Here is a 26,199-nt window from a genome sequence, read left to right as displayed (position 1 = left end):
TAAAAATGTAGTAAAAAAGGGTGAAAAGGAATGCCTCAAGAAATAAAGAAGAAAGGAAAAAAATGTATTTTATGTAAAAAGATAATTGTGCGCACTCGTGCAATTGTAAATTGCATACGAGTCTCTCAATTATTGATCAAAACATCGATGCATATGTTGACGATGCGCCGTGGAACGCAAATCATTATCTTACAGAAGTACAGAAAGGAAACAAATGTTAAATATGTCACACGAATACACTAGATAAAATTATAATCAATATTTAATTGAAAAATAAAAAAGAAATAATCGATAAAACACAAGATAAATTATGTGATATTTAGATGATTTAAAGATTAACTTTACCAACGCTTGCTGTCAAAATTTTTTATCTCTCCTTGCGAAATTAGATCTCTCACTCCGATGATTCGACTAGAAACTGTCTTTCATCTAATTTCTTCGGAATGATTATCAAGAGTTCTTATGATTACGCTTATCGTAAATTAACGTGCCGATGTAAAAAAACCGTACGTAATAAAGCATCGCGTAATAAAAAATTGTGTAAAATTCAGCCTTTAAAGTTACGAGAATTGGTAGAGGACTACCAAAGAAAAATTCGCGTACAAAATGGATTCTATGAGATAAAAAATGGATAGATATACATGCTATTCCATCATTCGTGGTCAATATTTTACTGGACATTAATCAAACATTTGTAGAAAATTGACTGATTGGTGTCAGATTAAAAGGCTTAATGATAAATGTCGGACTGTTTCACAAAAGATTGTTCTTTTTTCTATCTAATAATGAATATTGATTTGTTTAGAAAACAAATATTTTTTGTTAAATAATATTATCTTTATATAATAATATATGTATGTATGTATATATATATATAATATTTGTGTGTGTGTGTGTGTCTTTTAATTCTGATTAGATTGTTTTTTATTAGCAGCGTGATTTTCCACAGATGTTCGCCAATAGCCAGTAGTATATCTTATGTATCTTTTGATAACGTAGAAAATACATTATCAACGGTTATTAATAATAATAACCATTATATTAATAACGAATGAATTAATTGTATATCGCATTATAATTGTTGATTGATTGAAGATGAAAACTAAGATTCTTTGCGTAAAAATTTGGTCACGGCGACGTTCGTATGTATCACGAATCTAAAATAAATACAATCTCGAGAAAAATAATACAAAAAGTAAATTATTTATCGAACGGATGTTCAGATTACTCGTACACGCGAACAAATTAAATTGTCTAAATAAAAGTGCTCGTTGAAAGCAAGCTGTATAAAAGTTGTTACTAATCATAAGAAAAGCCATGAAACTATAATTATAAATGCCGGGTTTCAAGAAAATTGCTAACCAATCGGAAAGTATCTTTAATGTGTGCAACGGTATCTTTAATATACGACAGTAGCTTTCTTGGAAAACTTGTCGTATTAAATATGCGAAAAACATGAACCGCAATTTAGATATTCGATATCCAAAAATGGATTAACACGGAAATTTATTATTAACTATATATCGTTTAAGCGCAATGTTCTCGAGAATTTCACAATCAACGATCGTGGCATCTGTCTAACATCGTTATTGCTATTTACAACGTTCAACATGTCTAATTGTAAGAGATTATATCATCGCATCGGGGAACGACATGTGTTTCTTGGAATGTATTTTCTTGTTATAATTTCGAAGATTGATTCGCGTCACAATAAAAATCGATAATACAACGTGCTTTGCATAAATTAAGATGGCGTATGACATCGTGTTGATAAAGATAAAACCAAAAATGCGAAGAAAACATCATGCCACGTCATTGATGAAAGAATTCTATATAGAATGTTTTACAATGAGATCGGTCTTATGTAAAAGAATACTTTAACATCTAAGCGAAATTCTGTCTAACCGTATGCAATAAAACTATACGACGCGTAACTTAAACGTTGAAATAATTGAGTTTCTTCTTAAGAATTAAATAATTCTCACGCTGAAACTCATAGTAAAAAATTTCATTAGGTCGATTAATATCAACCTTAATTGTAAAATTTCTCATTTGATAAGTCTTGACCATAAATTTGTCAAGAACAAGAATGGAGAGAAATGATGGAAGTGAAAAAAAGAGGGGAGAGAGAGAGAGAAGAGAAGAGAAGAGAAAAATGAGAACATTATAATAGATATTTATGTATAGAAATTGATATCAATAATATTATAAATAGCACACCATTTTTTGGTCTTTATCGATATCTCTTTAAACTACAAAGCGATATAATAGTATTTCATTGTGCATGTACTTATTTTATATTCTCATTGAAGTATTTCTCTCGCTCAAAATTTGTAAAAGTTTCTCGTAAATTTTTATGCGCATAAACAAATAAATTTTCTTATATAATTGAATTAAATAGAAACTCAATTGATTCAACATTTTGTTACGATTGTTATGTAGCAAATAACGAAAAGATTACGGCCACTTAAAACACTAAGATTAATTTACTTACACATAAATGTTCGATATACATGAATGTAATCACATTACATTCTCGTAAATATGTTGTAAAAACCTGTATGTAGTTGTCAATGATATCGCTTTGATATCAAGCAATCTATAGTCATATAACTCTCCTGTATACTTCTATTCTGTTTCGTCTTATTCCTTTCGGTTTCGAGAGTTTGGTTGTATTTTTTATCTCTTCTTTATTATCTTCTTTATCTCTTATTCAGTTCTGTCCGTACGGCTGGAAATATAAAAGTCTCATATAAAGCAAAAACTTTTGCATTTACATTTTATAAATTGTGAAAAATTTTGCACAGTTGCAGTATAATATGTGTTTATACCATCGATTATTTCTTGCTTCATCTTCTGGAATTCTTTTCGTACTTCTTTAATTATCTCCACCTTAAAGGCCTCCATCTCTTGCGCGGTGAGCGAAGTTCCATCATTAACGCCGTTTACTTTGAGAAGAGTATCCTCCGAAGCAGAACCAAACCTCTTGCGTACCGATTTCGGCGACTCGGCGCCATTAGAAAACTTATTATTCGACGCATTGCTTTTATCCCAAGATTTCTTGTCTGGCGAACTTTCCGGTTCCTGTAAAAAGAATCGTTCGATTAGCGCTTTTTTCCTCCCCCCTCCGCCCCCCCTCTCTCACTCTCTCTCTCTCTCTCCCTCTTTCTCGCCAATCTTTCAATTCCGATATATTTATCAATCTCCAGGTTATATGATAAATATTTACTCTAATAAACATTTATATAATAAGTATTTATACCGGTGGTTGTTCGGGTTGTTTCTTTTCGGCAGCAGCCCGTCGGCGTGCTAGAGTTTTAGCCATCTCGTCCATCATGGAAGCCATTCCACCACCTCCACCTCTCCCTAAGGTGCCATAATTGCCGCCTCCTCCGCCGCTTCCACTGCCACTACTACTGGTGCTCGAGCCGCTGTTCTCCACTGGTTGTGACTGTTGCTATTGATAAAAAAAGATTTGTCATCACTTGCGTGATATTTTATAGATACAAAACATGTTAATTTAACATGGCACCAGATCGCGTTTCTGTGAACAAGTGACTGCAATTGATGTATCAAATTGAAAAAGATCCTATCTCTAAAATTGCCGTGTTATCTGCATTAAAGCTTCTTTTCCCCAATGTTTAAAAATTCATATCTTCCAGAAAAATAAAAATTCTTTCGACTTCTTTCTGGGCTTATCTTAAAGATAAATTATGTGGTTGTTTTCTAAAAAATCGTGATTTTATTAAAAAATGGCCGATTCAATATGGCCGATTAAAACGTCATTTTATTGTGAAAATTGTTGAAATTTGTTTAATTAAAATGTAATTTGGTATAAATGTTATTGGACGATGTATGGAGTTTAATACGCACCGCGCGCAAAGCGACATTTTTTTTGGAAAATTTATTTCTTATCAAAAATTGTTAACATGTGTTTAATTAAAATGTAAATTGGTATAAATGTTATTGGAAGATGTATGGGATTCAATACGCAGCGCGCGCGAATCGTCATGTACTAGTTAAAATAAAAGAGAAAAGAAAATGATTACCTGTTTCTTTTTAAGACGTGCTTGAAGGGCAGCGGCTAATGAGTTGGTGTCAGGCGGAGGATCATTCGAGGAACTGGCAGACGAGCCGGAACTGGCAGCGGTGGAACTGTTAGCGTTAGGTACAGGCGGTGGTGGCGGCGGAGGTGGTGCGGCAGGCCCGGCCAACGATACCATCGGAGGCGGCGGCGGACCACTTCCAGGAGCATAAGCATTAGTGCTGACCGTATGATGTCCGCCGGTAGCGTATTGATTCACCGAATTTGACGGTGTCCCATACGGATTCGTAGTACCCGCTGCGGCAGCTGCTTGCACCTGACCGGAACTGTTATATTGTGTTTGCGCCTGAGACACGATATTAGTGCCGTATTGCGATTGACCAGATTGCGTAATCGCGTATTGGTTCACTGGACCAGGTACAGGCGGACCGGCAGCATATTGATTTATCGAGCTATTACTTCCATACTGATTACCGCCGCTGCCGTATTGCGCAGCCTGACTGCCAACCGACTGGCTATACTGGCCTGTATTAACTTGTCCGCCAGTAGTGTAGTTACTCGTTTGACTGTTAGTACCGTAAAAATTGTTCTGACTACCGGATGGCGGAAATTGATTCGGGCTCTGGCCTACGACGGAGGCCGCACCGCTTCCGGTGCCGCTACCACTGCTAGGAACAGTGGCACTCGCGTACTGATTGCTTGCAGGCGCAGCACCATACTGGTTCGCCTGATTAGTAACGTAAATAGGCTGGCATTGAGGCTGTTGATTCGCAAGATTTGATTGGGATGAGGGCGATTGTGCATACTGATTCATCATCATCGGTGGCGCCGGCGCCGCGGACGAGCTAAAGTTCATCATTGTCGGTGGGCAAGGTGGGGCGGGGGGTGCAATCGGCGGTTGGGGCGGTGGTACCGGGGGACCGACTCCCGGTCCAGTCGACATTTGCGGAGCGGCTGGAACCACCATACCACCGACACCTGGTTGTGGCTGTTGAGGCGGTTGTGGCGCCGGTGGCGCCGATGAAGTTCGATGATGACCGGATTGTTGCTGCTGCTGCTGCTGCTGCTGCTGCTGTTGTTGCTGTTGCTGTGCAGTAGACGGACAGCTCGGTGATACGGGATTGGGACTTGCAGTTGCTACAAAGAAATTTCATCTCTGAATCATATATGTATAAGTATATATAACATGATATGTACACATTACATATAATAGAGTTTTTTAAACCTTACAATTTTTGTTTGAAACATTTTTCTATTAAATTAATATTTTCTAAGATAATTGGCTATTCCGCTCCGAAATTTTTGCTCCTCACTATGTATATATACATAGTACGTATATGTATGTATAATGCTAAAATTGTAAATTGTAAAAGTGTAATATACCTTGGCTTTGCTGAGACATTCTGCGTTCCTGAATTATTGCCACGTCTTCTCTGGTCATGGTTCTGCGCAAATAAAAGTTGAAATTAGTTACAAAATGATTTTTCATCGATGCAACGCATCGTTAATGTAAAGCGTATAAGTATGCGCTATGTAAGTAAGACCACCAGCTAACTAATATAATAGACACAATACCTTTACCTATACGTAATCCTATATAAATTGTATACTAATAACTCTATTTTAATTAGATTGATAAATTTCTTAACTGACGCAAAAAGAAAAAATTATATAAACGTACGCGCTAAATTTAAATGTGTCGCACGCTAACATGCTAAATAATATTGCGCTACAAAGATTATTTCCTGTTTTACTATAAATATATTTCAGCGACAGTAGAATACTTTTATCCTACATCATAGTCTAAACATTGATGTAAACAATTTATACAAATTAAGAAACTAAAGAAAAAATTAATCTGTTATTTTCATCATATAGAGCAAACTAATATAGCTATATATGTTATCTTATACCTGACTGCAAGTTTGTACATTTAGACCGATTCTTATCCGGCAATCGTTTCGAATATTACATTTATCGAGTGTTCTGAATTTTGTAAGAAGCATCCATGAAAAACCAGAGAAAAAAAATGTCGAGCTCGATGCCGACATCGCGCAATGTATTCGAGTTATTTTGAGAGGCGCAGGGTGCAACAGACGGAGCGAATTCTTCCGCTTAGTCTCTGCGATTTTATTTTCGACATCGTGTACCTTTTCGCCGATTCTCGTTTTCACAGTAACTCTAGTGTCCTACATGTAGATTTATTATACAGAAGAGAAAAGAAAAAAGAGAAGAGATCAGATTATACTTAAAAATCATTTGATTAAAATCACTAAATAGCAACACCCTTCAAAGGTCACTACATGAAAGGGGAAAGGAAAAGATGCAAGGAAGAAACGTAGAATTTAGGTTATTCTAACGTGGTTAATGCCCGCAGTCTTTACTACAGGGAATCAGAAGTCCTATAGATCTGCATGACCTTTAACCCATATTAACCTAAAGTTATCATATATGGCACAATACTAATTCAATAAATTGTCGACATATTTTAGAAAAATCTTTATAAAATTGGGAAAGCAGGGTTATTTAAAAAAAAAAAAATAACGCGACACCGCGTTACCGTTATTTTTTGTAACGATTCGAAGTAACGATTCGTTACTTTTGTAATACTAAAATAAGTTAAATTATATTTTAAATTTATATTATGTACTTAATAATCATTATTAGATGTAATAATAAATATTAAAACTTGAGAAACTCCCTAAGGTCTATAGTCTGTACATAGAGCAATTTTTTCTTTACTTTACTTATTTTTATAGAAAGTTAAATTCAATTTATTGTTTTTAAACATTAATGTCATAACAAAATTAATGTTACAAGTAACGCGTCACTTGCCAACCCTGAATTAAAAACATATTTCAGTAAATTTGTAGAGACACATTGCTTCTCGATAGATATTCACACTTTTCTGCGTCGCGTACATTTAATAACACGTACATTTGCGTAAAAGATATTATGAATAGTAATTAAAAATGAAGAAATTCTCAGGTTATTACAGGTTAAAAGGATGGGAAGATCACCTCGTGTGTCCATCGCCCGGTGAGCCACGCGCACAGCCCATTTGAATAACGGTGCCAACAGCACCACTAACGGTCACGTGCTCGGGGGTTGTGGTGGCGGAGCCCACGGGCAGGGCCGTCTGACCTCCTGTAGGCAGATGGCTCAGGGACAAGGAAATCCGCGTGTTACGACCTTGACTGCAACCAGTCAGGACAGATGTGTGACTCGCTTTAGGTGAAGTGAGAGATCGATAGGAAAATTGAAGTGGGCCTATGTCCATAAAGTAACTTGTCACCCTATAAACTTTTCGCGCTTTTATATCGTCCTATATATGTATAACGGCCACCTCTGTATACCAAAACTGCCTATCGTGTGATAGTGTCTCCACACTGATTTATTGTATTTAAAAGCAAACATTTCAAACAGAAAGAAACAGAAGAAGCTCGCCTGAATTTCGCTCAAAAACATAACGTGAATCGACTGGGCGTTGTGTGCACTGTATTACACCTCGTGACAGAAAATTAATGCAATAATGAGATAATATTCACGTTATAAATCGTATGAAAATATAAAAGAAATAAAAAAAGATAAGCGAAACATACCTGTATCCCATGTCCTCCTCATATTGAACAGTTGCCTGACTCTGCTGTTGCTGTTGCTGCTGCTGCTGCTGCTGCTGCTGCTGCTGATAGGCGGTTTGCTGTTGTGTAGTCGTGGTGGTTGTCGGAGCGAGACTCCTTGATATGTTGCTACCATTACTCAGCACCTACGCAACACCACAACGAGACGTAATGTGTAATTAGAGGCTAATTAAAACGATGATATATCCAATTATGACAACGCCCAGCAAAGTCGGTAATTGTAATTGCCGTAAAATCGATTGTTCCACGGGAGCAAACGAACATTTGTTCTTTATCCCCCAAGTCGCTTTTTTTCACTTCTGATGATTAATCCAAGCATTCAAGGCAACTATCAATAAAAGTTACATCAAATTACGAACTTAAATCGCCGTAATGATCTCTAAAATGGATTAAGAATGCTAAAACTATAGGGTCAAAATAAATAGTAAAATCCGGGATGCAAGTTAGGGTTAATTCTAATAAAACTGTAAGATGAAAGAAATATAATGAATTACATCGAGTGCCTGGAGCATCGCCCGAGCGAAGGCATCGGCATCGTCCTTACTGGAGAAGTTGAGCCCGTAGACTTGCTTGTTATCTCGCCATTGGTGAAACGTGACCGTGGCCTGATTGTACTTGAGTCCCTTGAGGATCGCGCAATTGATGACAATCTCGTGGTCCTGCAGCTTCCGGCCGACCACGCGGAACGTATTGTTCACCTGATGGTGATAGAGCTGGACCTTGGACAGGCCGGACGAGCTGCCACTCGGTATCCATTTCTTGTTCACGTCGTCATACACCATCACCGACGCGCGGGCGGATGATATGCTCACTTCACTGTGTCAAAACGATAAAACATATATATCGATTTTTGTTTAATCAAATGCATTTTCTCTCACATTCTTTTGTCTTTTTCGTTATGTTCTATCTCGAGGGGGAGAGAGAATGAGAATCGTTCTATCCAGTTAAAAGCAGTGCCTGAAAGTTTTTAGTGATATTTTTCAATTCAATAATTGATGTGAGAGTAACGAAAATTAAAGATTAGCGACGCGCGGGGGTGAATGTTACACCGGACTGATTGTGAGAATCATGGGCAGTACATGCGCGGCGCGGTGCACCACGTTATCACCTTTTCTCTTCTCATATATACTCACGCGAGAAAGTCGCATAATCCCAGTAGCAACGCAAACGACAAATCAATGAAGATTATACAATTTCTGCGATTTATGATATTTATCATTTACGATTGCATTTCTGATCGTAGTCGCTTCATAATCATTCTAACAAATTAACAACGTAGGTATATAGCTGCAAGTTATACGCATGAAACCGAATAATATAATAGAAACGTATAAAAATATGAATATCTTAGAAATATTGTCAATCCAAATATCTTTTAGGGATTGTCGCGTCGTTTATCGCGTCGAAAAAACAAACGGGTCCTTTGTGAGCATTGCGATAGCGCGAGGCGAGCTAGATTCGCGCGCGGCGAGAAGGCGAAGGACGAAGGAGAAAATTGACGTGCGTCGTGTACCACGAACGACTATCCTGCAGTTGCCAAGAAGATCGTTGCTGGCGATAGCTCGAATGCTGTTGCACGTTCACACGCTGCTGCGACGCGGGATCTTCTATTACGGAAGGGCGCATCCTGGCGAATGTGCCTTGACTCTGTGCTCGATCCTCGGACGAGTAAGCCTCGTAGGACCATCTCGTTTTACAAAAACTGCCGGTTTTGGAGAATGAATTTTCGCGTGAGTCCCACATGATCTCGCAAAGAGCTCCTCTTCTTCTCTCGCTTTAATTAAGTGATCATGTTTTTATTGCACCGATGTCGCCGATTATCAGGGACTGTACGTAATATACGTAAGCGATCGGAAACGGCGGTGTAAGGTAAACGTACAGCTAGTACGTGTGTTGCGCGCGCGCGACGTATAATTAAATGCTGATTCGCGACCGCGGAAGAGTTGGCTCGCTCGCTGTCGCTTTCACTGAACTGAGAGGCAGTTTGTGCTCCTTCCGTTGGCAAAACGAGAACACAGGACGGGGTAGGATGTGGCGAGATACCGCCACTTCCTCGACTATCCTGTTGCTGCTACTGCTGTAATTGTTGTGTTGCTGCATGTATATGTACATATACACGACCAGGCAAAGTGATAACACGACCGGCCGCAATGTCCGTCGCGAAACGCATTTCGAGAACGTTTGCATCGCACATAGGTGATGGATAGATAGATAACGCGAGCGGACAGATACGGAAGAAACGTTTTCGATCATTTTCCCAATATTTTCGCGAATCGGAAAATGAGATCGCGGCAAAGATGGATCGATCGAATTACGGAAAGATTATATGTATCATGGAAGAAAAAAATATATACGATATAAATATAAAAGATGTTGCAACTGATTTCTCTTATCGAAATAATTTCCTTCATTTATATACAATTAATCATTTTAGTTTCTCCTTGTTAACTTGAAAAGTTAAATCAAATCGATTTTCGTCGACGGATATCGAGAAGCATTCGGTGGTTTTGTCAATCAGCTGCCGCGCGATGTATGTGGGTCAGAGAGCGGCCTTGCATACGACAATTACCGGTCTAACTATAAAGACTATAAAGTGCGCGTGATACCGTCCAATATTGCTGTAGTACGCATGATTACTGCAGCAAATAGAATATGAATCGGTAAAATCAGCTCTTAAAAAAACAGACATTATCCGCGAATCCCTCTATTCCGATAACACTCGCTGAAGTAGTCGCAAACAACCGCGATCTTTTCGCGAAGCAACTACCTATTCTGGAACGATCCTTGGAATATTATCGACAATTTGAAAAAATACGTTCACTCTCGAAATTTTTGCTCTATTTATAATATACATATACGTAACATCTTTTTACATTAGTTTTTGCATAATCTTCTCAGAATTTTTAGAGAGATGCAAAGTGATGGTACGAATTGTATCGAACGATGTGTAATGCACTCTCTTATATACCCTTCTTCCGGAATCGCCACGTTCCCGATCGTGCGCGGATGTCAAAACTTTTAGAGCATAAAGCACGAATAGCATGGTATCAGCAGTCGGAAGTAACGTCGAGATTCTTTCTTTCTCTCTTTCTCTCTCAGTCCAGTAGCCATCAGACTGTTTGAGAGCATCATGTATTACATAAAAGTGGAACAAATGCCTTAGCTTGCTCTTCGCATAGCGTAAAACAATCGTAAATCTCAATCGCGACTGCAATGCATAGTCTACAGCCTACAGCAAACAAAGCTTGTCGTACGCAAAACTATACGCTTTATTTCCAGTAATGCTCCAGTAAAGCGTTAATCTTTCACCAAACGTCGAATGAAATAATCTGCACTGTATACTTCCACATATAATTGTATCTCGTTGTTGATTTCGTCCATTCCCGAAAAGTATTGCGATTGGACTCTCGGCGAACGGTGATAAAATCGTTAAGAACGAAATGCATTAATACATCGCGAGTGTTGTTCACGATACAAATTCTTATGTCCAACAACAAAAAAGATAAGAACGCAGATTTTTCTCCCTGCAGAATTGCTGAAATTTTCATCCTGGTGATAATCTTTTAAATCTTGTTCATTCTTGTTAGACTTGAAAAATCTAAACAAATAAAGTTTATAAGAAAAGCAAATCTTATTTTTATTCACATCTTAAATTGCAAATAATAATTCGTCATATATATTGTACTTATACATATAATAAATTACAATTTAAATAAACTATGTCGTCTGGAAAAGAATGTCGAAATCTGAATACGTATATTTAATGGCAATTCTGCATTGCGGTTTTCGTCACGTTTTTATTATATCTCATTGCATTGTATCACGGCAGAGAGAACAAAAGTATTCTATACGCGAGAGGAAGCAGTGACGAATGAAGTGACGGTACATGCGACATTGGATATCGAATTTATTTTCTACGTCGCAGAAGCACGCATTACATTTCGTTTTGATACAGCTGGTTAGTTTATACGAGTCTCATCGACAATGACGAATCCAATCGTGACGACTTTATTAATTCTCGGCTCGGCAGACTTGCGCGACCGATGTGCTATCTCTTATCGAAGAAAACGTTTAGATTTAGACAGAACTGTTCGAGCACTGACGCATTTTCAGCGACACTAGGTTTATCAACACAATTTGGGCGACACGTCAGACGCGATAACAGGGAAATTGATACAGATGACAAGCTTTCAGCGTATCCCTACAAATGCTTTATGCCCCGTCAAACTCCTTTACTAATATTGTAATCACAGAGAAAATATATAATACTTTATCTCTGCGAAATTTTTTAAAATTCGATTCCTACCAAGTATTTCTAAGAGATCTATCATTTTGTACTGTAAGACATATTTACTATACTAGATAAAAACTGTTATTTAAAATCGTTTATAATTTGTTTCTTTTTTTTTTAGAGGAGGGGAAGAAATAAAGCGGTATCGTTCAAAGAAGCATATGGCTTCATGGTTTCATCTTGATGAAATGAATACGATCACCGAAAGTAGCATATGGCAGGTAGCCATGCGTCACATTAATTGGATAAGTAAGTCAAGCCTCGACACTCGAGTAGTCTTCCTCTTGTAACGCGAGCTCTAAATCTAAGGATCCCAAAGTCTGACCCGTCTCGTATAAACTGAAATGCAATTTCTTTCAATTTCAATACTAGAACGAATAATGCAGAGTTTTGTCTAACGGATTTTAAATCTCTAAACAGAATTTTTCATAATTCGATCATCTAGATGCAGACAATTTTGAGGTAAGTAGTGAGAGAGAGAGAGAGAGATATTGCTGTAACCAGTTATGTCTTATTAAATAGATAATTTTCATCAAATTTTCACCAAATATTGAATAAATATATAGATGTAAAAAGAGTCGAGAAGTGGAAGCATCTATTTAATAAAAGATCCATTCGTGAAAAGATTTGTCAAAGAAAAGCCATATATAGATTTTGTAGCAAGGAACCAACGAAAAAATATATTTGTACTTTTATATTACATTCAAAGAATAAAATCGAAATTGAATCAACTTAGTCATATCGTTTGCGTTTGCATAGCGATATCACACGCGTACGTAAAGAAGCGCAAGATTTTTTTTCATATATACAAAAGAGGGCGTAAGAAAGTGGTCATGGAAAAATTTTTCTCAGCCGGTGCAAGGTGCAACACAATGAGCGCGACAATGGAAATTTAACAAAGGAGCGTGCAACCTTCGAGTTATATGTACCTACATGTTAGAATGTTATATGTATATACCATGTAGTGACCATATTGCATCCTTTGTACACTAAAGACTGCACTCACTTGGGGAATGAGTAAAACTTGAAATTATTTTATTAACAAGCCTTGGCTTTGTTTTTATTAATTCATTATGCATTGAAATCAATTATTTTTATTTAACTTTCAAATAATATCTTGTATTGATACGTTATTGTGACTTTGGCAATATATGGCGAATAGGTCAAAGCTCCCTTCGAATCCAAGCTGGTTAAGCGAGGGTAAAAGTGGGTTACTCGAGCAATCTGTACCATATCGCAGCATTAAAATTAATTAAGCTCGATTATTGAACGTGAAATTGAAAGCCATTACGCGGCTTTACCCACGGTTTAGCAAATGACAGTGGGATACGATACGACGATTTGTTCTCTTCTCAGCAGGAGAGATAGTGTATACGTATACGTATAACGTATGCATATCGCACATGCACACACGTCGTCGTCGAAAACACGCCGGATCATCGTACTCGCTAATGCACAAAACGTAACATTTCCGGTAGGTATATAGGGTGTTCCATCGCCAACCGATCTAAGTCATATTGTGACAATGCGTTATAATGACCTGGGATCGAGCTAACTGTAGCAAAAATTTAATGGAAGGCCACCGTGTTAATTTTTACTTGATTAAACATCTTGACAATATTAAAGTTCCAACTGGAACTATTCCGTTACCGAAAAATAAAGCTGAATCTGACGAATAAAATAACTGATTAAACACGAAAACTTTAACGCCTAGAATGTTACCGTTATTTGAATTGGATGATAAATGATTTCGCGAAAAAAATGGTGCAAAAATTATCATAATATTTTTGCGTAATTCGGAAAGCTTTGACCAAGTTGCGAGAGGACCCCGCATATATACACTCGCATATCCATACACGACGTGAATGTAGGGTACGTTACTTGGGCAAACGTTCACGTGAGTCGTCCCCCAGGTGTGGTCATTAACTCGGCTCGACAGCGGAAAAATCGCCTGAAATCATCACATGTATGGGAAGGCCCATACATATATATATATATATACATACATATCCTCGTATATCGTATACATCGAGTGCAGAAAGATCGAAACGCGGACGAAGATGAAATCGAGAAGGAGGCTCGACTGTCTCCTTCTTAACCACCTCCGCAAAAGCAAGATAGAATGATGCGGAATTGAGCGGAAGTCGCTCGCGGCCTTCGCCGCGCTGACTTTTCGTCTCACACGCTCGATACTTGGTGACTAAAGAGAAACCCCGAGATTATCATCTCGATGAGTTTACAGGACACCTAAAAGTAATACATATATGTACTTACTTGGAAACATGACGTTAAAACGCGACAATTGGCTATGATACTTTCTCTTGTGATTCTCAAAAATTGAATCGCTAATAAAAAATTTAATTATATTTTCTATATAATTTGAGACGATTAAATAATTTGATAACGCACAGTATAAACTGGCGCTGCACTTTTTTTCTTCAGAAAACCAGAAAGAATTAAAATTAAAATTGTTTTGTTAAAAAAAAAAATTGAACAAAATTTTCTTAGAATTATTATTGACGGGACACTCCGTCATGTATCAGAGTGTAAGAAAAGGATTATCAGAATGAAGTCATCGTGCGTTTTCACCGAAAAGCATTCTATCCATATCTTCCCTTGATACGAATTGCACGACAAATCAGAATTCTGAATCAGAATTTCATCGTTTCACCGAATATGATTGATTAAGGGGGGAATGTTTCATGATACTGGTCAACGGAATATTTTAAATTTAAATCAATATATTTGTGCCTAAGCGAATAAACAACTAAACAGGTATTTTTATAATGTAGAAATGCTAATATTATTAGACAAATTTTCTAATCGCACGCGATTTTTTATCGCGTTATTTTTCAAAGACAAGACGAAGGAATTTTTTTGCTGAGTTATAGCATATAATGCTGGCTGCGAGCATGGTGTAATTAATGAATTCACGCGAGTCATGGCGCAATAGACAAGGTTGCAAAATCTGCGTAATGCCAGCACTTGGTTCGTTATTAAATAGTAATATCGATAGTTTGTTAATTAAAGGATTAAATATTGAACGCTATCCAAATTTATCTACATAAATACATTTATTTCAAGTCGACTGTTTAAAACACATGAATAATAGCGCATATGAAAACTACGTACTCCATTTTCTAATCTACAACACGTGCCAAATTAATTAAGATCTAAGGGATTAATTTCGGCTGTTTCTCTATTAATTTTAATAAGCAATCCGCTTGTTTATCCAAAGTGATGGAATTAAAAGCAATATTTGTAAATTTGTACTGGATTACAAACCGAACGTTATTTGAGACAGTAAAACGTAAAAACTTTACATGTTCGCTGGAGCACGCTTTTGTATTTTAGATTTTTTCACGGAAACCCAAATCGCTTGAGTAGCACGCTACAAAACTACAAGTCGTTGCCGATACCTTCACCTTCGCATTTTTGAAGCGTCACGCGACCACCGCTTCGCGACAACAGTACACATCGATGCAATCTGATATGAGCAAGCGGAATTGAAGCGAAACGTTGAGATTGCGTCTCTTTAAACATAGCTCTTGAGCAAATTTTACTCCTACTTGTACAAAGAAATAGAGAGTAGAAACAATTTTTCGACAAGCTTATCTCAGCACCCGGTAATTTTGGCGGCTTTGTAAGAATAATGTTAACAATTTGTAAGCAAAGAAACAAATTAAAAGTATCACATCTTTGAGTCGAGACAGTTTTTGAAAAAGAACGTTATCATAATAGATTCTTTGCATGACGAAATGTAAAATTGTAATGTTTACCGTATCCACGTTAGTGCGAAAAGTGAGTAATATTCGTGGAAAGAAATGGAGTAGAAAAGTATCGCGTCGCAAGGCACTTTAGATAGGGCCTCGGGGTTGAAACTTGAAAGACGGCCGGCAGATGCACGTAAAAATCGTAAGATGCATCGTGCAGTACGCGTATGTACATACGCGCAAAGGCAGGCAGGTAGAGGAACGATGGAACGGACGTGAACGAACGTCATTAGGCGACGTTAGCTTGTCGCAGTTTTTTTGACAGGCAAGGCCTCGCAGGGCAGGGCTTCGCAGGGCAGGGCCTCGCGACTCTGCGAAGCATTCGTGGAAAGGGTGAAAAGGAAGTACCTAAAGCTCGCGGACGAAGGTACTCGCGAGAGCGAGAGCGTCTTTCCCGGAGCGAAGGAAAGCATTCTCGCAGCGCGATTCTCCGTGCGTCTCGCCATGCACTATCGTTGCGGATACCATTCGCGTTGAATTCGCTGTCAAAAATCGTTACGGTCCTTGCCCTCCGTCAACCCCTCTGTCGAAAACCTCCCGGGGGGCGGGAGGCTATTCCCTTCCCCAAAGTCGAGTCGGGATGGGATTTAAACAACAGTCCGCGCCCGTCCTCCGACTCGCGTCTCGCATGTGATCGATATCATATACTATCGCGCGTGATCCTCTTTTCGAACGTACATCGCGCGTTTGCGGATATGTTAAACAAGCAGCTGAAGAGAAGCGGAGAGACATCGACGAGACGAGACGAGACGAGACGAGACGAGACGTGGAGTTGGGTGCATTTTGATTCGAAACGATCGTCCCCGATATTGACCGTCGCGCGGCGCGTCGCGGCGTTACCCTTCTTCTAGCGCGTCTAACTCGGGAGGCGCGACCGAATCACGACGCGAGATTTACGATTTAAACCTCGCGAAAAGAGACGGGGAAAGAGAGAAGCGGCCCGCCGCGAGGAAGCTCTCTTGATCGCGCTCGGTCCATCGACTCCGCTCTCTCTCTCTCTCTCTTTCTCTCGTTCGCTCGTTGATGTATGCTCGCATTACTCACTTCATGTTTGCTTGGCCGGTATGGAGCGTATGCTATGCCCTCATGCAAGTCGTATTCCGGCTTCTGCACAGTATATCACCGAGCCCATGAAAACACGCAAGATTCGGACAAGACTTGCGGTAGTTCGACATATAAATAACGAGAATGAGTCTAGCCGCGCGGCACTAACACCACCGTGACACCCTGCCGCTGCACATCTGGCCGGCCATATTGCCGACTTGGAATTCCTACTCCCTACCATCCACCTACACACACATTGATCACATACACCACCCGCCTTGCTTGCATACGTATGTACGCGCGCTGTCCTGTCCAACACCTGAGCCACCTGGCGTCACACGCGGTGCAACTGCTCTGCAATCTGCAACGCGAGCGAACCAACAACCTGCAATCTGCATCATCGACCAACTCATTGCACGGTCGATCGTGCAGTTTGCAGAGGAGGTTCCAATGTCTCCGGCAGCAGAGGGCTCGTCAGAGACCCACAGGGATTCGTTTCCCATCTTATATACATTTATCCTTAACAATGACGTATCAAAAGGCGAAAAAACCGCGAGAAATTGAAAAACTAAGCTAAATTAAATATTTATAGAGTCATCTTGAGATGCCATATAATTTATACAGAGAGCCGTGTATTATTAGCATTTAGCATATATCTTAATTAAAACATTATATATTACTTAAGACAGTTCTAAAATATATAACAATTGATTGATGAATACTTGACGCACATGAGATGCGTGCATGGAAATGATCGGGATCAGCGTGCAGGAATTATACCCCTGCAGATCATGCGGTTCCCTCGTGGTTACCTGCACGCGTTACCGACGGCGTTACGCAATTCCTGCAATGTCATCGACATTCTGGCGGTGCGCGGTGCGCGTGCGGTTCGCGGTTCGCGCCCCCGTCGCGATAGCGTCGCGGTAGCCGTTGCGTGCATTGGCGGCCGATCGAGCACTCGCTCTCTGTGGCTGAGTAGTATCAAATCAGCAGAGTATCTGGCAGTATCCAGTATCGTGAAAGGTGATGCGCCGCGGCGATACTTGACTCGTGCGCGAGCTCTTAATGTGCGAGCCTCACGTGAGTTTATCTGGCGTTCAAGTACCGCGGGGGGAAATCTGCGATAATCGTGCGGCAACGTGTAGTGAGCGGAGAGCGACACGACGCGCGAACAGCGCCGACAGCCGCGACTCCGAACAGAGACGTGATCGGCGCGGCGCGCGGCGCACGTAGCTAGGACATCACCCCGCGAGAGAAACGCCATTTTGTGGTCGCGCTGTTGGGACGTAAACATCGGACTTTCCAATTGTATTTGACGCGGCGGGAAGATCGTTTGCTGACCGGGCGCCGTCCGAGCGGCTTTTCCGTAGCCCGTCGACATCGTTCTCGCATACCAGCCGATCATTGCGGCACGACACCATCCCCTGTCCAACGTTAACGGCGTGACGTTTCGCGCCAAATCCCGTCGCGAGACGCACACCTGGCGCACACACTGCGCTGTCTGCGCTGCGGCGAGAAACAGCTGTCGTCGGCTCGTCGCGTCTGGTTGCGCGTCACCGATCGTCCGGCGATATCGGCGTTTCCGCGCAATTTTGGCGCTACCCAACGACCCAGGTACATAACAACCGGTATTGAGATCAATCGTCGAGGACGATTCGATTCGACGTGCATTTCGGCACCGAAACCGACGCGACAACAGTGCGCTCCGATTTCACGCGAGCGTTACGTATCTCTTGTTTACGTGTGTGACGCGTCATTAGTTAGAGATGAACTCTGCCACGAAATTTCGAGACGCCGCGCTGCAACAATTTAATCGTTCTTGTTACTTTCATTTTTACTTTATTATGTCCTAAATTTGCATCAAGTTGCAAAATTGCGCGCTTCAGATTCAAGTTCGAGACCAATCAGAGATGTACTTGTCATAAAGTTTAAAATACATAAACGTTTACATTTTCAACGCGATCGACAGCGATCATAAATTGAATTATTCCTGGCAATTTGTTTTTTTATCTCAGAGAGGAAAGTGTTACCAGCTAATGATGGTATCCTATTCTTTTCAGAGTTACGCCATTGCAAGAGCTTTAATTGCTGCATAAAACTTGTGCGCTATGACAAAAATAACATTATGATTATTGACGATTATTCGCTAGCGAATATTTTATCGAGCAAGATTTGAAGATATGCGTTTTGTTATTGCAAAGAGGCTTGATGAGTGCACAAAAGTATAAGGAATGGTATTCTATTCGATTCAGCTGGATGTCAGATAAGCTGAAAAATGTCTGGTGATGCGGGATGGAATGCCGTTATTCACCATCCTTCGGGCTTAGAATTACAGAATTGGAATTGGGAAGAAAACGATGGGGAGCAAGAGAAAGAGCTCCCTTCAACCGTTGATATGGATGCCATAAAAGGCGGCGGTAGTTGGGATCCTACTACTGAACTTAATGGTATTTGCAAAATTCAACATATCACACTTTTATAACTTTTTTTTGCCCTCAAAATAAATTTTTTATTTCTACAACAGGAACAGATTCGGTTGATTCCGAAGAAGATTCTGATTCCGACGACGAAAGCTCTGGTGGAAGCGAAGGCAGTTGCTCTTATTCAGATTCTAATTCAGAGTCAGACGACGAAAGTAGCGGTGACGAAGAAGAGGATAGTGGATCTAATTCAGACTGTTCGTCTGAACATAGTGAACAAACGTTTTCCATTCAAGAAACAAACTTTGAACAAGTACGTTGTGAAATGTGACATTCCACACCTGTTTTTTACATTTCGTGTTACTGGGACTTTTGTAAAAAGATAATTTTCCGTACGTTGCAGGGAGCATTAAAATTGAAAATCACCATGAAAGGTCCAAAGAAGGAAGATTCTGAGAAAATTAAATGTGAAAAAAGTAAAAAGGCTATTACAAAGAAAACCAATCTCAAAACCAATCATGGAAATAAGGTAATTTATAATAAATAGTTGTTAAACATTTTGTGTGTGTTGAAATTAATTAATCCGTAATTGCTAAGAATTCGAATGGATGAAAATAAAATTAATGTCATAATTAATTTTTATTTTTATTCTAATTCAACTTCATTTTATGTCAAAATGTATATTGTTGTTACTATATTATTATGTAGTAAATAATATGAGCTCTTTCTCTCTGATATAGTCCTCAGATTGTAGTAGCGAAGATTCGGACTCGTCTGTGGGGCATGCGGTGTCGCAACAATCACAGCAACAACAGTCACAGCAGCATCAGCATCACCATCATGTGCCGCTACAAGAAATCAATCAAGAAGATCTAACGACTATCTTGCAAGAGCAAGAGGACGCGCCATTTGACGGATTTGAGGATTCGGAGAGCGGTCGGCTAGTGTCAAAGGCGATCGAGCGCATGTCACTCGGCGCAGACTCGGACACGAGCGAAAACGGCGACCAGAATCCCGTACCTGTACCATACAGTTCCCCTTTGTTGCAGCAGTTTGTCGAAAAGACTGCTATGTTGTCGGAACCACGGAAGAGACGCAGCAAATGTGGTAAAAAGTTGAACAACGACAACGAGTATCCATGCGTATCGAACGTGTCGCCCGACTCTGGTATTCAATCGGTTGACAATAGTCCGCTACATCTGGCCATCAGTCCTGTCAGTCCTCCGGCGCCGACTCAATCTCCAATCCAACCGGCGATTTCCACCAAACCAGTGGTGAACGTCGATCGCGTTCTGTATCCTCCAAAAAGAAAACCTGGTAGACCAGCGAAAACAGTGTCTACGCAACCACGCGGACCCGGCAGGCCGCGTTTAAAGCCGGAAATAGTCGAGAAGATCCAAAAAATCGAAAAAGCGGAGAAAGAAAGAAATGAGTCTTTAAAAAATCTAAAGAATCCCGAGTCTCGATTAACGGAAAAGAAGGAAGCTGCAAAGGAATCTGCGAGTGTAAAGGCGAGCGCGAAGGAAGATGCGTCTCTAGTTAGAAAACGGGGTAATGCAAAGTCAATTGCCTCGAGGGAAGTGAAAGAGGACGCATCTCCTACGGGTAAACGGGTAAAAGGTAAAGCGACAGCGTATCAAAAGAAACGTTACGGTAACTCTGTGAAATCTTCGCAAGAGAAGACGATGGTCAGAAAGACTCCGCGAACAAGTTCCCCGATGCGAGTAAAGTGCCTAAGCAGATCCGCCGCGAGCAAACTCGCGCCACAATGTGATGGCAGGACCTGCCGGAAAGTCAGGCAAGATAGAAACACATGTTCTAATAAAACCACGGTCCCATTGACACGACAGAAGCAAATGTCCTGCGAGCATCAGCTTACCAATGACCAAAAGATGTTGAGCACCAGTAAGAGAACAGGTTCAAAGGAGAACAGGAGTAACGCGACCACCGCCGTCGTATCTAGAAAACTAACGAAGAAGGTCGCGCCTCCGGCCACTAGGCGTGTTCTGAAGGAGAACAAATGCAACAAGAAAAGTACCGCGGCGGGTTTTGAGACCAATGGCGTAGGTGTACAGACGTTAATATCCCTGCCAGTTGGCGACATATTGAAGGCGGAAAATATGGAACGAGCTTCCAACAACAGGTACGACAAACCGATGCAGCCAATGCAGTACAGTCATTGCCACAAACATCATCATCATCATCATCATCATCATCACCATAAACATCGTCGGAGACTACTCGCACCGCCGAAGAATCCCATTCGCATCGATCCATGTGTCATCGAGGAGTTGGAGAAATTGATCGAGGAATTCACAAGATTGTGCAGTCTGGGCAAGAACAACAGCGGCGGCGGCGGCGGCGGCGGCGGCAATCATTCCGAATTGCCGCAGATCTTTCGCGTGAAGAAGCTGACGAAGAAAAGAAAAGGCGCCGATGTTAACGCGAATGACGATCAAAAACTGAAGCGGCGTTTGAAAAAGGAAAAAGTACTGACGGGCACCGACTCGAAGAGCAGCGCGAACACTAGCACGAGTTCGAATCCGAACGAGCAGCGGTTACCGTTGAAGAAACGTCATTATCATGTGTCGAGTCCGCACAGTTCGCAAAGCTCGAACGCGAGCTGCACGGATGCGAATGCGAACGAGTCCAATTCCACGGAAAGCCACATAGAGGAAGCGATCGAAGCTACTATTACGAGATACGGTGGCGGCAGCTCGACATCCTCCATTCACGACGAAGAAGAGGCCATGCCGGTGACGCCGAAGAAAAGACCAAGGGATGCGGCCGAGAACGCGGCATCTGAGAAACAGGGTAGCGATGAGGATAAAACCACCAGCCAGGTAGAGATACAACCACGGCGGAAGAAAAAGATTGTAAAGGATCTTCGTGTCACTGTCACGAAATTGTCATCGTCCGAAAGTCATAGTCTTCTCGACAAGAGTGACAAGGAGAAGTCTGTGGATAAAAGCGCCAATTCCAAGATCAACGCGGAGAAGTCTGGTAAATCGGATAAAATAACAATGTCGGACAAGTCGACGAAGGCCGATAAAGCGCAGTCAAATGACAAAATGGATATTGAACATGTTCGTACGGAAAAAAGTATAAAAGTCGACTCAGAGACACACGTGTCCGAGACGTTCGACGACGGTGAAGCCGGTGCGACCGAGAACAAGCCAGCTCAGATCGATAATTCGAACGTGCCAAATCTCATGAATAATACCGCGGCAATGATACTCACGAAGAAGAAGATACGAAGACGAAAAGCCATTAATCGCACGGGCTTTCCTACTTTGAAGAAAAAGAAGAAAAAGCTTGTAGACTCTCCGAGAGTGGGAGTCAAATCAACAGTATTGGTTAGTGCTAATGGAATATGTAAGGCTCAAGACACAGTCGATCAAGATGTAGAGGACAATAAGGCGTCTTTAATGGAAAATAAATCTCAGAACGTTACAGAAAAGGAACGACGCGATAGTACAGCGGTAGTACCCGCTAAGAATGATGACGTAAAGAATTTGAACAATTCTAGTACAGTGCAGCAAGAGACAGCCAGCCGAAGTGGTTCGGACGAGGTAATCGAGTCCTGTCCCGGTCAGCTGCGAGTTCGTAAGGATCTCGTTGAATCCGACAGCAGCGTATTGTCCGAGAAGCTCTATCCGAGTCCGGTAAAGTACGAAAAAATACCGGACTGTCGAATCTACGACGAGAATGCGTCGTTGGAGGAATCCCTCGAACGTTACAATCAGAATCAACGTATCGCGGAGTTAAACGAGGAGAACTTGAGGAAATTGGAACGCGTAAACGCTCAGGTAGCGAATGTCAAAATGGAATTATCTGGTTGTTTTAACAATAATCATAAGAGAAGAAGAGGCTCGACCAGTCCTTCCAATTTGTACGGGAGAAGCACAAAGAGATTGAGGAGCGCGGGCTACGATACGGAGAGCGAGGCACCGCCCAGCAGCGACGTCGCCAGCGAGGATCAAGAAATCGGCAGAAAATCCGCAGGTCCTATTCATAATCGGAAAAAACAGTCGAGATGGAAGAAGCGATATTTACAGGCGAGCAGCATATTTTCCGAATACAAGAAAGACCTCGAGACTAAAAAGCTCGCTGGCGTTGATGCCAAACGTAAAATTATCGTTTGCGCCAATTCAGATGAACATTATGCTGCGGAACAATTACCAAATATTATACCGACCGGAAAACTCTTGCGACAGAAGAAAACGCCATTTCAACTGCAGTACGATTTATTGTGGCTGCACGCTCAGTCGAGATTATCTGGTCGGGATTTGGTGCCATCGTGGAATTATAAGTAAGAATCACACAAAAATATTCTCCCTTTTTAATTTTATAGCTAAAGCAATCTTACTACGATATAACTACTGTTGTATTGTACATATATCATACGTTACAAATTTGTACATATCCACAATATCCACAAGCATAATAAAAGTGTGACTAATTTAAAAATTTTATGTATATAGAAATTAAATTTAGAACAGAGCGATGACTTTGCATTTTTGTTTGCAGAAAAATTCGAACCAACATTTATTATGACGTTAAACCAACTACTCTCTACGAAGCACAAGCCTGTGAGTGCAAACCAGAAAGCGGCTGCGGAGACGATTGTATCAATCGCATGGTATTCAGTGAATGCTCGCCCCAATTGTGTCCTTGCAGTGACAAGTGCGAAAATCAAAAAATTCAAAAGCACGAGTGGTCACCAGGACTACAGAGATTCATGACGGAGGACAAAGGATGGGGAGTAAGGACGCAACAAGCCATTAAATCCGGAGACTTTATTCTCGAGTACGTGGGTGAAGTTGTGTCAGAGAGGGAATTTAAATCGAGAATGGCAACCAGGTATGATTCGTTCTATCAAATCAACTGTTTTTCATTCTTATTATGAATTCTTTACAAAAATATATGAAAAACGTATAAAACGATAGATACGCCAACGATACGCATCACTACTGTTTGCATCTGGACGGTGGCCTAGTAATCGATGGTCATCGCATGGGAGGTGACGGAAGATTCGTGAATCATTCGTGCGAGCCCAATTGCGAGATGCAGAAATGGAGTGTCCTCGGTCTACCACGTATGGCGCTATTCGCATCGAGAGACATTAAGCCGGGAGAAGAATTGACGTACGATTACAATTTTGCACTTTTCAATCCGTCGGAAGGGCAGCAATGTAGATGCGGAAGTAATGCCTGTAGAGGCGTTATAGGTAAATTGATAGAAAGTAAATTATCTTCGCGGTGTATAAGTAATGTATTTCAGGTATTTCAGTTATATATATATATATATATATATGTATATATATAATTATGTACGGCAGGTGGCAAGAGTCAAAGGGTAGCTCGAAGTATTCCCTCTCTACCGTCGCAAATGGAGCCTATCGAGAGGAGATCGGTGGGCAGACCGCGGAAAAACATTCGTAAATCGAACGCGGTGCAAGCGGCCAACTCTAAGAATATCTGCAAATCTCGCAAAATGGGAGATCCAATCCTAACGCACAATACACCACAGTTGAAACCGATGTCTTATCAACAGCGATGCTTCGCGCGCGAACATCATTGCTTCTTGTTGAGAAATCTGGAAAAAGTGCGACGACTCAAATCGGCGTCGGTACAGCAAGTTCAAGTACAGAACGGAAAGGCGAAATCTGGAAGCACAAACGTGACGAAGGAAAAAAGTTCGGGAGACTCTAAAGCGCAATCCGATGCATTTTTCTCTCAATTAACTGCGCTGACCAACACCAACGCGCGTACTGTACGAACGCGCAGACTTGCACAAGCACAGGACGATCCAGAAGTACATAAGACTGCAAAACTAGCTAAGGTCAGTGAATGGAACTCCTTTATTGATAATAATAATTATTCATGACATTAATAAAGAATTCCCATTATAATTACAATGTGGATGAAAAAACATTGTTGTTGTATATTTATTTCTCTTTTATTTCTCTTACAGGTATTAAAAGATTTGTACACAATTGTTGCAACAGCGAATGATGAAAACGGTCAGCTGTTGTGCATTCCTTTTATGACTTTACCTCCTAAAAGAAAATTATCCGATTACTATGAGAAGATTGTAGAACCGATCGATTTGATTACGATAGATCAGTGTATCGGTACTGGCCATTACAAGACCGCGGAACATTTTGACCAGGATATGATTAGACTTTTCGACAACAATGTCAGATTCTTTGGTAGAACATCTGAGATAGGAATTGCTGCGGCAAGACTACGGAAATTGTATTTGGGGAGTAAACCTAATTTTGTGGACGCTATAACGGAGGCGACAGGTTCTCCGCCATCTCAAGGCTTTTTACCACCTCGTGGATCTACAGCTGGAGAAGAGGATGTCATCAGATGCATTTGCGGACTACATAGGTAAATTGATTGCTTACATCGATTATCGATCTAACATGCATATAATGGCAATCAAAAGTAGAATAAAATTATGAATAAAGTAGAGATCTTAATATATGTATATCACTTTATCAAAAAAATAATTACTTTTTTTTTTTTTCTTTTGTTGTGCGTGTGCATAAATCATTATCTTTTCTTTAAATATATTGTTATTGATTGAATTTGTACAGAGACGAAGGTTTGATGATTCAGTGTGAACGCTGTCTTGTTTGGCAACATTGCGACTGTGTTAAAGCAGACACAAGCGTCGAATCTTACCTATGCGAAAGATGTCAACCTCGTGAGGTTGATTTAGAAATTCCATTAGAAGGCGAGGAGGAGGAAGAAGGCAAGAAGCATTATGTGACGCTGATGCGAGGCGATCTTCAACTCCGACAAGGCGATACGGTATACGTTTTAAGAGATACACCTGATAAACACACATACAAAACTATACAGAAGCCTGATTATGAGCAGATGGACATTTTTAGAATCGAACGTCTATGGAAGAATCGCGAGTAAGTGATTGTTTTATATTTTCTGTGTGTGTGTGTGTGTGTGTGTGTGTG

The 26,199-nt window shown here is 40.6% G+C and overlaps 2 protein-coding genes across 8 annotated transcripts in view; one reads left to right on the top strand and one right to left on the bottom strand.

The window, feature by feature from the left end:
• Positions 1–43: 43 nt before the first annotated feature.
• LOC105450869 (protein enabled) lies at positions 44–17,021 on the bottom strand. 6 transcript variants are annotated; one of them, XM_011690963.1, is made up of 9 exons: positions 16,795–17,021; positions 8,181–8,502; positions 7,648–7,811; positions 7,066–7,242; positions 5,429–5,490; positions 4,050–5,182; positions 3,263–3,457; positions 2,832–3,084; positions 44–2,747 (listed from the first exon to the last, which is right to left on the bottom strand). In XM_011690963.1, exons 1-9 carry the CDS (start codon positions 16,797–16,799, stop codon positions 2,710–2,712), a joined length of 2,349 nt encoding a protein of 782 aa, XP_011689265.1. In that variant the 5' UTR covers positions 16,800–17,021; the 3' UTR covers positions 44–2,709. The 6 variants fall into 6 exon arrangements, with proteins under 6 accessions (XP_011689265.1, XP_011689261.1, XP_011689262.1 ...); XM_011690959.1 differs by lacking the exon at positions 16,795–17,021 and adding an exon at positions 9,200–10,634; XM_011690960.1 differs by lacking the exon at positions 16,795–17,021 and adding an exon at positions 9,200–10,634 and having other exon boundaries at positions 44–2,731.
• Positions 17,022–17,738: 717 nt separating this feature from the next.
• Positions 17,739–26,199, top strand: part of LOC105450867 (histone-lysine N-methyltransferase ash1) — an 11,584-nt gene continuing 3,123 nt past the window's right edge. The window contains exons 1-10 of one of the 2 annotated variants that reach the window (XM_011690951.1): positions 17,739–17,874; positions 18,855–19,241; positions 19,319–19,527; positions 19,618–19,743; positions 19,955–23,526; positions 23,745–24,077; positions 24,164–24,444; positions 24,556–25,058; positions 25,191–25,612; positions 25,822–26,148. In XM_011690951.1, coding sequence (XP_011689253.1) covers positions 19,070–19,241; positions 19,319–19,527; positions 19,618–19,743; positions 19,955–23,526; positions 23,745–24,077; positions 24,164–24,444; positions 24,556–25,058; positions 25,191–25,612; positions 25,822–26,148 — 5,945 coding nt within the window. In that variant the 5' untranslated portion in view covers positions 17,739–17,874; positions 18,855–19,069. Of the gene's footprint in view, positions 18,409–18,854; positions 19,242–19,318; positions 19,528–19,617; positions 19,744–19,954; positions 23,527–23,744; positions 24,078–24,163; positions 24,445–24,555; positions 25,059–25,190; positions 25,613–25,821; positions 26,149–26,199 lie in introns of both variants that reach the window. The other variant, XM_011690950.1, reaches the window with a different exon arrangement.

Source organism: Wasmannia auropunctata, unplaced genomic scaffold, assembly GCF_000956235.1.
Source record: "Wasmannia auropunctata unplaced genomic scaffold, wasmannia.A_1.0 LD336055.1, whole genome shotgun sequence".
Lineage (NCBI taxonomy): Eukaryota > Metazoa > Arthropoda > Insecta > Hymenoptera > Formicidae > Wasmannia > Wasmannia auropunctata.
Note: the sequence above shows the minus strand (reverse complement) of the source record. Positions and strands in the feature narration are given on the sequence as shown.

Bases quoted from the DNA above. Each gene is read 5' to 3' on its own strand.
- LOC105450869 (XM_011690959.1), bottom strand. From the start codon at position 9,429: ATGTGGGACTCACGCGAAAATTCATTCTCCAAAACCGGCAGTTTTTGT. The intron at 3,458-4,049 runs GTAATCATTTTC...TTTTATCAATAG, and splicing joins CACGTCTTAAAAAGAAACAG to CAACAGTCACAACCAGTGGA. The intron at 2,748-2,831 runs GTATAAACACAT...GCTTTATATGAG, and splicing joins GAAGCAAGAAATAATCGATG to ACTTTTATATTTCCAGCCGT.